This window comes from Vigna unguiculata, chromosome 2 (genome assembly GCF_037176805.1).
Source record: "Vigna unguiculata cultivar grain cowpea cultivar isolate G323 ecotype 2 chromosome 2, ASM3717680v1, whole genome shotgun sequence".
Classification (NCBI taxonomy): domain Eukaryota; kingdom Viridiplantae; phylum Streptophyta; class Magnoliopsida; order Fabales; family Fabaceae; genus Vigna; species Vigna unguiculata.
The window spans coordinates 27,712,463-27,727,402 of record NC_140793.1 but is presented as its reverse complement, the minus strand read 5'-3'; the positions used below and the strand labels follow the sequence as shown (position 1 = coordinate 27,727,402).

The following is a 14,940-nucleotide window of genomic DNA, read 5'->3' as shown; positions in this document are numbered from 1 at the left end:
ATATCATATATATTGATTACACGTGTGAGCTTTTATTGGGGATTCTTCATGGAAAAGTAACAGAGGTGCAGTTAATCTTTGGTTCAAAAGGGACGTTTCAAAGAAAGAAATGGACAAGCTGTTGGCAGTGTACAGAGCAACCAGTGCTGGAGTACTGCTGTTGTTATGTTTCCTTTACTGACTCAGCTCTCTCTTCCCCTTCCTACGTACCATCCTCTCTACTCCTATTGCCCCTATCATTTCTTGCTCTATAGCTGCTTCCATTATATCTATATATACATATTCTTATATATAATTCTATAGCTCATGTACCATTTTCTTAATTATTATATCCCTTGCTTTTCATTCTTCATTCATGGGGAGCCTCATTGCCTCCATTATTTGTATCACTTAACTGCTCTAATGAAAGAAGCTATGTTGAAAGACAATAATAAGCAGAGGGTTTAATAATGCTTAAGAAATATCTGTGTTGTGTGTGCATCAAACTTACTGATTCCTATGGAAATGTATTGATGTACCTGCCGTTTTGGTACACTTATATACGTGCTGCTTACGAAATCAGTTGCAAGAACATTTAATTTTCAAGAGTAAAAGTCAACATAATTTTGGTCCACTTAAAATGTCTGTGGCTATGAATTTTACAATAGTAGACAAGCACAAGTGTCAAAATCCACGTATATATAACTTAAAAGAGAAAGAAAAGACCTGCAAGTATGACGAAAAAGTTTGTTAAACATGTCCCAGCTGAGAAGGGAAAGTTATGTTTTCTTATTACGCAATACAATGTAATTACACCGGCGCTAATATTTGGACATTAATTAGCACTATCACATGATTAAACTTGATTACCCTTATACTCATTCTTCAAACCCCAATACACCTCTTCCATCATTATTTAATAACACCATATTAAAGGACATGTTCTCAGTCTAATAGTTTTGTCGTAGTATATAGTGGATCACTTATACTGACACAACTGTTTTGGATCATCTTCCTCACCCTTCTCCTTTTCTCTCTCTCTCTCTCTCTCTCTATATCTCTGGTATCAATATATATATTACCTTACCGACTGTTTATTCTGGTGACATCTGTGCCCTTCTCTCTCTCTTCTATACAATTATGTGTATAGAGACACAGCTTGCTTTATTCCATTAGATCTGAAAAAGACCAGTTACCCAACCTCATACATCATTTTACTAATTCCAAATCACCCTCTTTGATGAGGATCACAGGTGCCCATCAAACACACAAGAACCTCCCTTCCTTCCACTTCTCTTCCTTATGCATGAAATCATTCAATTGCTGAGTATGTTTGCCTCTGCAAAAGGAAACTGAAAACTGAACCTAACTAGCTTTCCCACCCCCACAACCCCAAAAACCAAACCTTCTTTATTTTCTCTCAACTTTTTTTTCCTCCCTCTTTCTCTCCCCACTTTTACCATGTCACCCGATGACACACCACCTTCAAAGCCCGCCACAGCAACCACAACAACAACAACAGACCAAGAGACCCAAAGTTCAGGTGGCAGAAAAGGCTCCTCCACAAGGCCCCATGAGCAAGGCCTCAAGTGTCCACGATGCGACTCACCCAACACCAAATTCTGCTACTACAACAACTACAGCCTCACACAGCCAAGGCATTTCTGCAAGACATGTAGAAGATACTGGACAAAAGGTGGGGCTTTGCGTAATGTCCCTATTGGCGGTGGATGCAGGAAGAACAAGAAGGTGAGGTCATCGAGGCTCTCGTGTGACTCCAAGGACTCTGGTTCCTCCTCTTCAGACCTTGGTGGCCTCAAGTTCCTTCATACCCTTCCTCCTTCCATGGACTTTCACCTTGGAGGGTTACCCTTCCCTAGGCTTCACCATCACCCTCCACCAACATATAACCAATTTTCCTCTTTTGGGGACACTTCCAGCGCTTCTTCCTGTTTCAACCTTGACCCTTCTCCCGGCACCACCTCAAGTTCTTTCGCTGCTCTTAATTACCCTTTCTCTTACAATGGTGCAATCCAGGGTATGAGCGCTATGAATGTTCACAGTGGTCACGCCTCTTCCATTGAGTCTTTGAGTTCTATGAACCAGGACTTGCACTGGAAGCTGCAGCAGCAGCGATTGGCAATGCTGTTCGGTGGAGATAACAGCCAGAAAGATCACAGTGGTGGTGGTGGTGGTGGTGGGGTGTCGACGACGATTAACCAGCTGGAGAACCAGACACAGAAACCACAACCCATTTTGTTTCAAAATCTTGAGGTTTCAAAGGGAGGGATTTTCCCCGTTGAGAACTGTAGAAAAGAACATGGTCCATGTGGGGACACACACACACCCTCCACTGAGTGGTTCTTTGGGAATTCTTATGCCTCGGTGACTCCTCCTACAACTACTACTACCAGTAGTGGTGGCCCAGGGAATGATAATGCAAGCAATTGGAGTAGCGGTGTGAATGCTTGGGGTGATGTGCCGCAGCAATATACTGCTTTGCCCTAGCTAGCTAGATGTGAAAGCACGAGGGAGGATAAAGAGGAGTAAGAGGTAGATCTTTTCTTTATAACTTTTGGAAGAATTTAATAGGCCAACTCTGATAATTAATTGTCTTAAACTCCTTTAGGTATATGGTAGTTCATTCTGTCAGTCACTCTTTCTTCTTTACGTTCGCTTCAAAGGAACATATATGTAACAGATGGCAAAATTAAGATCATAATGTGTTCATACACTCTCCAATTTCAGCTAGATCTTCATCAATGTGTTCATACACTTTCTTAATCACTATGGAACCTACCTTTTGTCCTTCATTGTTTTGGTTCACTCATATTGCAGATTGGATCTTAGTTTTCTTTCTCCTCTTTCCTCTCTTTTTAATTAAAAATTAATTCTCATTTAGTTATTAGTTATTTTACTGGTATGTTAATTTCTAATGGAAGCACAATGCAATATGCAGTCAAAGAACACGAAATGAGACATTGGTTGATGTTTGAACTTAGATTCCGTTTGGATACAAGATTTCAATAGATATTGGAAAATTAGTTTCTCTAATCAGTTAATATGTTCTATCTTTAATTTTTTTTTTCCAAAAATTAATTTAACAAAAAATATTGTGAAATAAGGCTATTTCATTCTATTTTCTTTCCTTTTCATGAGCATCTATATTATAAATTATCGAAACAAAAACATTAAAAAAACTGTTGAATAGAAAATACGAACAAATAAAATTGACTTGTCACAAATTAATTAAAGTAGTTTGTTTAAAAATTATAAAAAAATTAAAAGAAGATATATAAGAGAACCTTTAATATGTTAGTTTTTTTGTAAACCAATTTAAACTTGCAGATAAACCAATTGTGTTTATTTTATCCAAACATGTTTAATTATATCAAATGTATTTCAATAATCGACTTAAAGTAAGTTGTGCTATTGTTTGTGCCATAAATATGGCGTTCTAAATTAAGCATATGGAGGATGGAAAAGCTTGTTAATGTTACCGTTTCCCTGAATGTGTCATTGGGATCTGTGATGGGATTATTTTGGCCTGTTGTGGTTTAAAAATGGGGAAAAATTGAATGTGATATCTTTGATTTGTTTTATGTTCAGTGGTTGATATCCAAAACAAAACTTATACAGCATCAGCGTGTCCCTCTGTGTGTGTATCAGAGAATTGAGTCTCAGGCTCTTCAGCCACTGATCAAACGCTACACAAAACACGCAGTGGCTGGCCGTAGCTTTCGCTGCTTGGCCTCATCTTAGCCTGCACTGTACTATCAACCCTTATAGCTTCTTCTCTTCTCTCTCTCTCTCTCTCTTCCAAAATATCATACATGCTGCTAAGACTATTCGTAATTATTGTGGCAGTGTGGTGTGATTTGGTGGTGTCTGAAAAAGTGGTGATTTGAAAGTGAATTCAATGAAACACTGTCAACGTTTGAATAATAAGAGACATAACAATATGGTATCTAAAGCTTAGGGTTCGATATTTTTTGGATAAAAATATAAAAGTTACGTTGTTTAGCTTTTTAGAGTGTTGGAGAGTGAGCCCTTTCATCCGTGCTATTTGCCACTGAGCATCAACTCTCATTGCTATATACTGTATCGTGTACAGAGAGTGAGAGAGAGAGAGAGAGAAAGCAAAGCAGTGTCATGAGCATTGCTTTTCTTGCTTCTTTCTCATCTTTATTCCTCACTTTCACTGTTTGCGCCAAAAATCTCAGACCCCACAATTGCAGAAAAGATTACCATTATATGCTATTCCCCACCTTTATCCCACTCATCGGAACTAAACAAATATATCAAATGCTTGTGCATGCAAACTGCACTATATATCATAAACTTAGTGAAATGTGCAAACTGTAATGTGTCTCATCTATATATATATATATATATATATATATATATATATATATATATATATCCTTCAATTCTTCTAAGTTAATTGCAACATTCCTTTTGCTTTTAGTCAAATTAGAAACCTCTACTTTGGGTGCTTGCTTGCCCTTTGCCCCTATAAAACTGTATTCATTAATTTTTAGACAGATTTCAACGCAAATATTAATTAACTTTGTTGATGATTTTCAACGAAGATTCTTTTTCATTTGAAAATTTGGATTAGGGTGACTTTTGTACAAGCAAATCTCACATTAGATACATTCTCCTTAATTTCAAATGAATCCATTTACGTGCATGAATCAGGGAAAGTATGTGTCGTTTTTGTCCAAGTGAACTAAATAGTTGTTTCTATCTACATATAGCTCATGAGTCACGGCAAGAGAAGTATAGAGAATAGTGATGACTTGGAAAATGAAGAACACGAAGGTGCGTGATTAACGTGATAAAGTTGAAGACACTTTTTTTTTTCTGGATGTGTGTGGCAATCTGTCATTTTACCAACTTACAAGTGCAAGAAGCTCATGACAAATATATATATAAAAAAAAATGGTTATGTTTCTCATCATTGTCTTCCTTATCTACATCCAAACGTTTGACCCCACCACACCATCATTCGTCACACCATAGCTTCCCCTTCAAAACCGACTCATGCTATTAAACATAGAGATACCACATTAATAAAAGACCAAAAATTTAATTTTGCAACTAGGTATTTTCATTTACATATCGATCCTTAACTTAAATACTACTATAAAGTCCTTAGATTGCTTTTATGTAAGACATTCATACAGTTTTTTTACAATAATTTACATACCTTTGGGTAATTTTTAAATGGGAATGTGGACTTGTGTAAAGAAATGACTTTTATGTTTGGGGTGAAGACTTTTGTTAAAGAGAGCATAATTAGGATTAATCACTATGTATAAAGTATTGTCCGAACTTAAAGTTTTTATTAAGATTTTGTTATTAAAAGACATTTCTTATGATTGAAAAAAGTGATTTTGACTTTAATTACTAAATCATGTGAAACTATTAAGTTAATTGGAATACTCGTATCGAAGGATAGAATGGTTTGGTACCTTTAATCCAATATGGAACAAAAATTGGTTTGTCTAATAAAATAAATTATGAACAATCTCATTCCTTATTTTTCTTTCTTGTATAACAAAAAAAATTGTACCATTCTACAATTTCGTTAATGTGAATGATTTTCATGGGTATCGTGTATATATATATGGAAAATAATGTTTTGACAATTTTTTTTTTGACAAAATTGACAAAGTTACTATAAATGGAATTAAAATAGATTATCATTTTATTTTTTAACCAAAATAAAATAATAAAATAATACTTTTTTACTTAAATTAGTAATTTGTCAAAAAGTTTGTTAAAAAACTTTGTTAACCAATCACTTCCCTATATATATATACAGGTTTGCGGAATGTCTCGTGACCCAAGTTAAATAGTTGGTGTCAACTAGCTAATACTAGGCTTTATTCCTAATTGTTTATAGCAATATCTAGGTTGTTTCAAGCTTGTGCTTGTTTTTGGTTGAAACTTTTGGTGTTTAAAACATACTTTGAGTGACATTAACGGAGTTCATCAATAAGTAGACTAAGTTAAAAGGACAGAAATTATTAATATTTTTTCTCTTTGACCAAAAATAGTAATTATTATAGTTGTGCATGTACATATATTTTATGATGATTAGAATTACAAGAACATAAGGATGCGAGTAATTAGAAGGAACCAGAGGACTGTTAAGCACAATTAAATTAGAGAATAAAAATATTGTTAGGACTTTGGTTAGGGTTAATTTCAAGTTGTCTAAATTCAATGATTTGTATACAATTATTTTAATAATAAATCGTACTGTTTGTTTGAATTAATACGTTTATGCATAACTTATATTAATATTTAACAAATAATATATATATATATATATATATATATATATATATATAAACACTGTTATTATCATATTACATGACCTATCATTCTTCTTTTCTAAATATTATATAGAATTTGGTATTCACCAAATTCATAAGGTTTTACCATATACCTATAAAATGGTTTTACCATATATCATATATTTTGACAAATCTTTTTTTTTGACAAAATTTACTTTTTAACACATACAAAATCTTTTTCTTCTTTTTTCAAGTTACATCAAACTTTTCTTTCATCTATTAAAATGCTGACACTATGCATTATCAAAAGTTTGTCAATAAAACTTTGTTAAAAAAAATTTCCTTTCATAATTTTACTATCATAATTGACAAACCACAATATATTTAACAAAATCTTAACCCTATTTATTATATATATTTATTTAAAGTTATCTCATTTGTTAAAAATAAAATCAATTCATTCTACCTAGTACCTACTCACTCATCTAGACAGAGTCCAAATCACATAAAATTAACTCTCAAAATATCAAGAGAGTTCAAGTCAGGTTTAATAAGTTATGTAGTTTTCAACAACGTACTCAGAAAAAGTTGGAAGGAGAATAAGAAAAAGAAAGGAAGGTTTGTTTCATATAATTTATTTGCATTTAAGGAATATAAAGGTGAGAATGCTCATTCTTGTGTTCAGTAAGGCTATAAAAAGTATTTTTGAGTCAATGAATTAATTCTTTATATGTACAATTTGTATTCCTACGTTAAAACAGGCAAGTAATAGGTTATATTCATACGAGAATGAAACAAAAAGAAAAAACCTTTTATTTTAATTAAATTATAATTAAAAATCAGGAATGTAAAATGTTATCTAAGCGTATTTTTAGTTATGTGTAAGAATAATTTTTCCATGTATAACGTTTATATGAATTATATTTTTAGAAACGTCCCAATTGGGAAAATGAAAAGTGAAATGTAGAAAAGGAGAAGAAGTGATGATGAAAGATGTTAATTGGGTTTGAATCCTCTCAGTTCAAAACCGGTGGCTGAAAGAAAACAAAATGTGTAAACCTCGGTACTCCCCGTGATCAGATTTATCAAGTATTTTCTCTCATAATAAAGTTAAGGGTAGTGTCACTGGTGATTAAGGAGAGTGTATTTAGTTCATTTTGCTCTCTTACAATATAAAAGTGGTGTAGCAAGAGAAAATTATTCTGCTATCTTTTAACTGGTACAAAGTAGATTTTAGTACCATTTCATGAATGTTAGATATTAAAATTACATTTGGTTTAAATATATTATTTTTATTTTAATCGTTTTGTTATTAATGATAAAGACACCCGGTAATAAAAGAACAAAAGAAGAATTAAAGACGTTTTTTTTATTAAGAATTCTAAAAATATATGATGTAAATAATATATATATATATATATATATATATATATATATATATATATTAGGATTTGACTTGATTCCTGAATATGGATAAGATATTTTAAAGTCAACCTGAAGTGTATGAGTTCAAGAATTGTTAGTTGGTTATTATTTTTGTAACAACTTTGTCTATAAATTAAAGGTTAACTTCTAGGATAAGATGGTGCTTTTAGGTTTGACCATTCCATGCATATTCAAGTTAAGGAATAGTTAGATGTACGAGTCGTTATCTTCTGACCACAAGTCTCGTAGCATCATTAGGATAAATCAACGAATTCATGAGATATTGTATGTTTTGGAACGTGGAACTCCGTCATATTTTTGTCTTTAAAAAGCATCTTGACAAATGAAAAAAGTATTTAAACTGTGCTTGACCTCGGTTCTTAAATAATTTAAAACTATTACATATAGGCAAACACATTCATTGCACCAAAACTATTTGAAGTGTATCGTACTACAAAGTCTAACATGTTGATTAATAGTTTAATCTATTGATTAAGTAAGTTAGATTCACTTAGCCAATATTTTAAAAATAATTATTTTAACCAAACTTGATTTCATGGTGAATCAAAGTATATGCCAAGTTTGAATCCATTTTGATGTCTTAGTACCGAGCACACACATATCTCACAAGTCACTCTCAAAAGAGTAATGAAAATTTTCATTAAATAATGGGCAGCAACAACCAATGGGAAAAGAATTTCAACATTCTAGTCAAATGAATTGTAAACATTAAAAAGTCAACACTAATATCACACGTATAGAAGAAATATGTGTGATTAAATAAAAACGTAGAAGTGCTAAAATTGTTCTTTTTTTTTATACAAATAATAAATAAATAAATAAATAGAAATAGAGCACTTGTAAGTTACTCTAATCCTTTACACAGAAAAAATGTACTCTACTAAACCAATGATAAAATTGTCTATTTTGCACAAATAAATTCATTTGGGTAAAATATTATAACAATGATTTCATACATTGTATTTTCCTAAACAGGATTTGCAGCACAGACATATGAATTCTATATGATAAAAATAAAAATACAAACAGTATTTGAATATGATCAGGAGCGAGCAGCCCCTTTTGAAAGTTTGATCTGATCTACTATCATGACCAAATTTTCTTCTTACTTTCCCTCTCTCTTATTCCTGGAACCTGATCTCTGCTTGTGCTAGTTCTCTTGTGAGACACTGGAGCTTGATTACCAGTGGCTGGTCTTGGTGTTGGCCTCACACTCCTGATTATTTTGGGTGGATCAGATTTCCTAGTGACTCTTCTTCTATCGTGCAATGATGATGAAGACATTACGTAGTTGTTTTCGTCATTGCTTCTGAACTCTCTTGTTCTGCTTCTTATCTTATTAGTAGAATCACTTCCTTTGAACAAAGAAGAACCTTGGCTTGTCTGCCGGTTTACTGAGTCTGAACACCTTAAAAGGCCAGCCTCAATCTCGCTTGGACATTCTTCATTCATGAAGCTTTTACCTATATCCGGTGTGGCCCTTACTGCATCCACATAACTGTGTGTTTGTTGCCACTGTTGCTCTCGCTCTCTGTATCTGTCCTCTAATTCCTTCATCTGTCAAGTACGGTTGTCAGGGGAATGATGAAAATGAACAAGAAAATTGATGAAATAATTCACTCTCAACAGAGCGAAATGATGAAAAGAACATTAATATTAGTATATACATTGTCTCAAATGAGACTGATTAAACAGCATTTTGAGATAAGTACCTGTTGATGAAGCATGACCATTGAGCTCTTCTCCTGCTCTTTCAGTTTCCTCTCAAGCTCCTTTATCTGAAGAATATGAATGAAGAAACATCAAAGGAGGGGTCATGAAATATTCCATCATCAAAGTACGCAGAAAATCTAATTGTACAAACAACTCTAGTTGTTGGCAACCTTATCTTTCAAAATGGCAGATTCAGAGTCAGACTCGTGCATCTGATCTTTCAGCCTTTTCTCTAGATCCCAAACCTGCTTTCAAATAAAACCGATTCAGTGATTGAGATGAAAAAGAATGTTAAACTTTTTTTATCAAGATAACGCATGTTAATGCCAAGAAAAAATAATTGAAGATACGAGTGGAGGGAAGCACTTTCCCAAAGTAACGGACGAACCTTCTGCTGAAAACTTGCTGACTCTGACTGCAGTTGTTCTTTCATCCTTTTCTCTAGCTCTCTCACCTTCAGTAGAGACAAATGTCTTGTTAGAAATGAATGCGACAGAAAAACCAAAGATTTAATTTTATTTGATGACACTCGAACAAAGCACACTGTTTATGTGGTATGTTTATGAAGCCGAGTTATTGTTCCTCGATATGAATGTTGATGTCAACTTCTTTTGAAAGTAGGAGATGCGTTGTTAAAAAATGTGTAGATGAGCAACAAAAAAGTCATATTGCAATTTGTCTAACAACAGAAAACAACCTTTTGTTGGAGAGAACTGCAGGTTTCTTCTTTCCCTCTCAATTTGTCAGATAATTGAGAGACTTGCTTCTCTGATTCACTTTGCATGGCTTTCTTCAACTCAATCTGTCCTTCAAGTTCTTTAATCTTTTCTTGTAAATTTTTGTAAATCTGGTCCTTGCCTTTGGCCTTACTCTCCAAGCTTTGCAAGTTTTCTTCAAGTTTTCGCATAGATTCATCTTTAATTCTGCAATCACTCCGTGCTTTTTCGAGCTAATATGCCAAAGTGTAAAAGGAACCATTAACAAACTATAGAACTTGGTGAAAGAGAAATATTTTTTTGTGTGTTCCAGTGAAGATGAGCAAGCCTACCATTGCTTTCAACTTTTGAAGTTCACTTGTATCAATTTGCCTCTTAACAGGGCCTAACTCAACACCCCTCACTCTAGTTGCAAAATTAAGCGAGCTCAGGGTCTCACCTAGGTCCTGGTCTGATGGACTTATTTGTACAAACATCAGAGTTTTGGAGTCACCTCCTGCAATGTTTTACAACAAACAAGCAAGGCATGTTACTACCAATTTCTGCAGAAAACAGCATCTTTCTTGCCCTAAAAACGCTCATAAGAATTATACAAGTTGAAGTGACTAACGTACCTAGTGAGTCTTGAAGTAAATGTGTGAGTTTAGAGTTCCTAAAACCACAAGAAGGAAATAGCATCACCAAACTTATATTTACATATTAAGATGGGCTAGGAGTAAAGGGATGAAGATATACCTATATGGAATGTGACTACTTTTAGCTGCCAAAGCAGATATTACATCTCCAAGAGCAGAAAGAGATCGATTAATATTTTGTGCTTCCTTAAGCCGTTCCCCTTGAGCATCAGTCTTTGCAAGTCTCTCACTACCTGCCAAATCCACGAGCCAAAGCTTGCTCTTGGTACAGTCTCCATTCAACAAGTTTTTAGCCTTTACTGTTATACATAGCATGCTGGAATAGACAAAAAAAGAAGTCATATTGATGCAGAGGTTATAGGAAAAGAAAAGCAATAGTGTAATACAAGATCTTGGTACCAATGAGATCGACTGCTATGCTCATTAACGTTGTTACTTCCAACTGCTCTAGCATTATTTCCGGTCTGCAGTACACTCCACACTTCATTTATGCTATCAATTTTGGCTTCTACTACACCAGGAACATGATGATATCCTTCAGAAGCTTGTTTTATCTCCAATCTGATAACCATTTCAAGATAAGTCATTCTAGCTACTTCAGTTTCCTGCTTAGACTAGATATTACATATTTTAGCCTTCTTGAAAACTCATATATTCAAACTACCTCACAGATGGAACAAATGACAAGCTTACAAAAAGTACCTTTTTGATGTTTGTCCAGTAGCCAATAAGTCTCTGATTTGTTCGTTATAAACCTCAAGAACACTAACAGATATGTTATATGAAAAAGTTTCACTCCTTTCCTTACTAACTTTAAACAAGTGCTCAAGAGTCCTGTAATTTACTCCTCTGTTCTGCTGTGTTCCTTCCATGGTAAACGTTTTCCCTGTTCCGGTTTGCCCATAAGCAAAGATACAAACATTGTAGCCATCCAGTACAGAGATTACCATTGATGATGCATCAGCAAAAACATCAACTGTTAAAACAAAAGAAAACACTGTCGTTTAGAAAATTTCCAATCATGTTAGAGAATAAGAATTTAGAGCAATGAAATTCAAATCAGTAACTGTGTTACACTAGACGTTTCGGATACCTTGATCATCTTTTGGTGTATAAACTCTGTCAAATCTGAATGATTTTTTGACGGAGCCACTTGTCAAAATTCCAAGGCATCCATCCTTTGCTGCATCAAAATCCACAACCGTATTGTATCCAGCTGACATTTCAGCCTTATTCAATGGACGGCATCGGCAGAAAACCCGAATGTTCCCTATGAACCATAATAGAATTGGATTAGAACCTTGACTTCTCTTTAGAAGAACAGAGTCCACATAAATATAGAATAAGTAAAAATGGCATGAGAACATACCTTTAGCCTCTTGAACTTCGTTGAAGAGTTTCTTTCTCTTTGTCATCTCTTCGTTGTACTTCACTTTGAGATCTTCACACTGTTTGACTGCAGAAAGAAAATTTTAGTCCTAGAAGTGATACGTACTATTTCAAAAGTGCAACTCTTCCTTAAGAAAAATGGAAACCACATAATATAAACTAAAACATACCCAATTCCTGAACTGCAAAAACCATATTATTTAATTCAGGAATCGAATCAACACATTCATGCGCTTCAAAGGAAAGTTTTAAATAATCACTTTTCATCAACTGCAAAACAAATTTAGCGTAACATATAATTATGAGAATCATACAAAAGTAATATTTATAAATAACTTTGAACATAAATTCTTCTTGAATTTCCATCATTACCTTTATCTTTTCTTGTAAACTGCAAATTGCATCTGCCCATTTCTTCTTATCAAGCTCATACATATTAGAAATATTCCTCAGGCTTTCAGCTTGTTTCTCCACAGTTTGATCTGACGATGAAATTGGCAATAAAATTAGGAACCTTTTACAAACTATGACCATGTAAAATCTCATAAACGAGTTAGATTCGAGATAAGATTATTTTGAGACTCTAATTTACGTGCCCTCGAATGGAAAACCCTGCAAACTTACCAGTAGTATGTGACTTAATTGTCACTTTGTCAAGTTCCATCTGGACTGTCTCCAATTGCTCATTTGTCACAGTTAATGACATCCATGCCTCATAGCATTCTTTTGCCTTAAGATCACACTGCATTGTGAGCTCCTTTATCTTACTCTCATACTTTGCGATAGACTTTGCCTGCATAAGTTTCATCTGAAACATTCCGATGAAAAGCAGGAAAAGCAATATGTTGTAAGTCAGTGATACTTTGCACTTCAAACTGCCACTTTTATCAGCTAGGTTGCGCCTCTAACCTGTGATGAAGGAATTTCAATCTGTGCAGCACAGTAGCTACATTCAATGTGATCACTTGTCACTTGTGGAACTGATTGAAAAAATTATAAAAAAGACAGAAATTGCTGAGTAACATATACACCAGTGGTAAATTATTCAAACATAGTAAACAAAAATACCCTAAACAGAAATACAGTACCTGAGGCCTTCGTTGCTCTCCTAATGCAAATTCCACTTACGACTGGGCTTCCAGATATACCTTCAAATCTTATGAGAATCACCCCATCATCCTTAACAGATACACTTGAATCAACCAACTGTAGAGGCTTATTGGCTCCAACAATTGCATAGATGTCCAATTCAGACAGAACCTGCCATTTTATTTGATAAAAAAAGAAGTTGAAGCCTTTACTTGTACAAATTTGTCAAACCAAAATGAAGCATTCTAGCTTGTACAGAAAAGCTTGCCTTTTCATCTTGGATGTATACATTGAACACCCTCATTCCTTTTGGCCCATTTATGTTAATGATTTCCACAAAATGAAGATCAACAACATAGTCTCCAGGAGGAATATTTTCAAACCTATAACAAAAACTTCCCAACCGAGCCGATTGATAGATAAATGGGTAGTCTCCACCCTCCACTATTCGCTCGTTGGTCCGCATAACGTTGCCACCATCAAAATAGGTGTCGCCCAGGAACGTTATTCCTCCAGCTGCTTCACTGAAAGCATCCCCTCCAGCATTTACAAACATGAAACATTCCTCTTCTGCTTCAAAACGACATAATATAATATTAAAATTACACATTCGATCTACAAAAGCATAAACCTTAACTCTTCTCTCGATACTTAGAACACAGTCCTTTGCATTGTTCCATAAACTTCACAGAAAATTCAAAAATTTTTGTCAAAATTACCCGGGTAATCATATTAGAACTACACTTCCGAGCTAATCACAATTAAAATTCACCTAACCCTCATCCAAAATTCTAAAGCCCCAATTAAAAAAACATAAACCTTCTCTCGATACTCAAAATACAGTCCTTTGCATTGTCCGTAAGGTTCACAGAAAATTCAAAAGGTTTATCAAAATTACCCGTGTAATCATATTCGAACTACACTTCCGAGCTAGTCACAATTACAATCACCTAACCCTCATCCAAAATTCTAAAGACCCAATTAAAAAAACATAAACCTTGACTCTTCTCTCGATACTCAAAACACAGTCCTTTGCATTGTTCCGTAAACTTCACAGAGAGTTCAAAAGGTTTATCAAAATTACCCGAGTAATCACATTCAAACTACACTTCCGATCTAATCACAATTACAATTCACCAAACCCTCATCCAAAATTCTAAAGCCTCAAAGTAACACTTCAAAACATAATTGCCATCCAACAGTTATATAACTGGAGAAAATTAACCGAACGAGTTTGAAATCGGCTGAAAGGGTTGCTTGAGCGTAACTAGGAAGCGGAAAAGTTAGAAGCACTAATTTCAACTTATAAAATAAATGGAACCTTCTCTAGTATATCTTTTTCATTTCTTGTGTCAGTCCTGAAAACCATAAAACCCAACTTGTGAATTTGAGATATTCTAACCTGTTTTTTTGGTAAATCCAGTTGTGATGAGCCTTGAAGTGGAGTCGCAAACCATCGAATCGAACACAGACTCATTGGCATCTTGCATTAGAGAATCGCTGGGCTCTGAGATTAGGGTTTGTGGGTATTCCTGAATATCGTTCGATTGAATCGGATCCATGTTAAAGATGGAGTCTTGGCAATCAAGAAGGAATTTCTAGAGAGAGAAGAGCTGGCTCGTGGCAGAAAGAAAGTTTTAGAGTGCTTCTAACCGTGGTCAAAAT

The 14,940-nt window shown here is 34.3% G+C and overlaps 2 protein-coding genes across 2 annotated transcripts; one reads left to right on the top strand and one right to left on the bottom strand.

Annotated features, from left to right (window-relative positions):
• The first annotated feature begins 870 nt into the window (after positions 1-870).
• On the top strand, positions 871-2,843 carry LOC114173233 (Dof-type zinc finger DNA-binding family protein). Its single transcript, XM_028057499.2, has one exon. The coding sequence runs from the start codon at positions 1,441-1,443 to the stop codon at positions 2,485-2,487; it is 1,047 nt and encodes a 348-aa protein (XP_027913300.2). The 5' UTR covers positions 871-1,440; the 3' UTR covers positions 2,488-2,843.
• A 5,787-nt stretch (positions 2,844-8,630) lies between these two features.
• Positions 8,631-14,940, bottom strand: LOC114170341 (Di-glucose binding protein with Kinesin motor domain-containing protein). Its single transcript, XM_028055821.2, has 19 exons — positions 14,678-14,940; positions 13,544-13,845; positions 13,275-13,446; positions 13,096-13,166; positions 12,811-12,994; positions 12,559-12,668; positions 12,357-12,456; positions 12,167-12,253; positions 11,891-12,067; positions 11,500-11,773; positions 11,197-11,358; positions 10,898-11,113; positions 10,777-10,814; positions 10,495-10,658; positions 10,144-10,395; positions 9,835-9,900; positions 9,617-9,691; positions 9,446-9,511; positions 8,631-9,290 (listed from the first exon to the last, which is right to left on the bottom strand). Exons 1-19 carry the CDS (start codon positions 14,835-14,837, stop codon positions 8,820-8,822), a joined length of 3,147 nt encoding a protein of 1,048 aa, XP_027911622.2. The 5' UTR covers positions 14,838-14,940; the 3' UTR covers positions 8,631-8,819.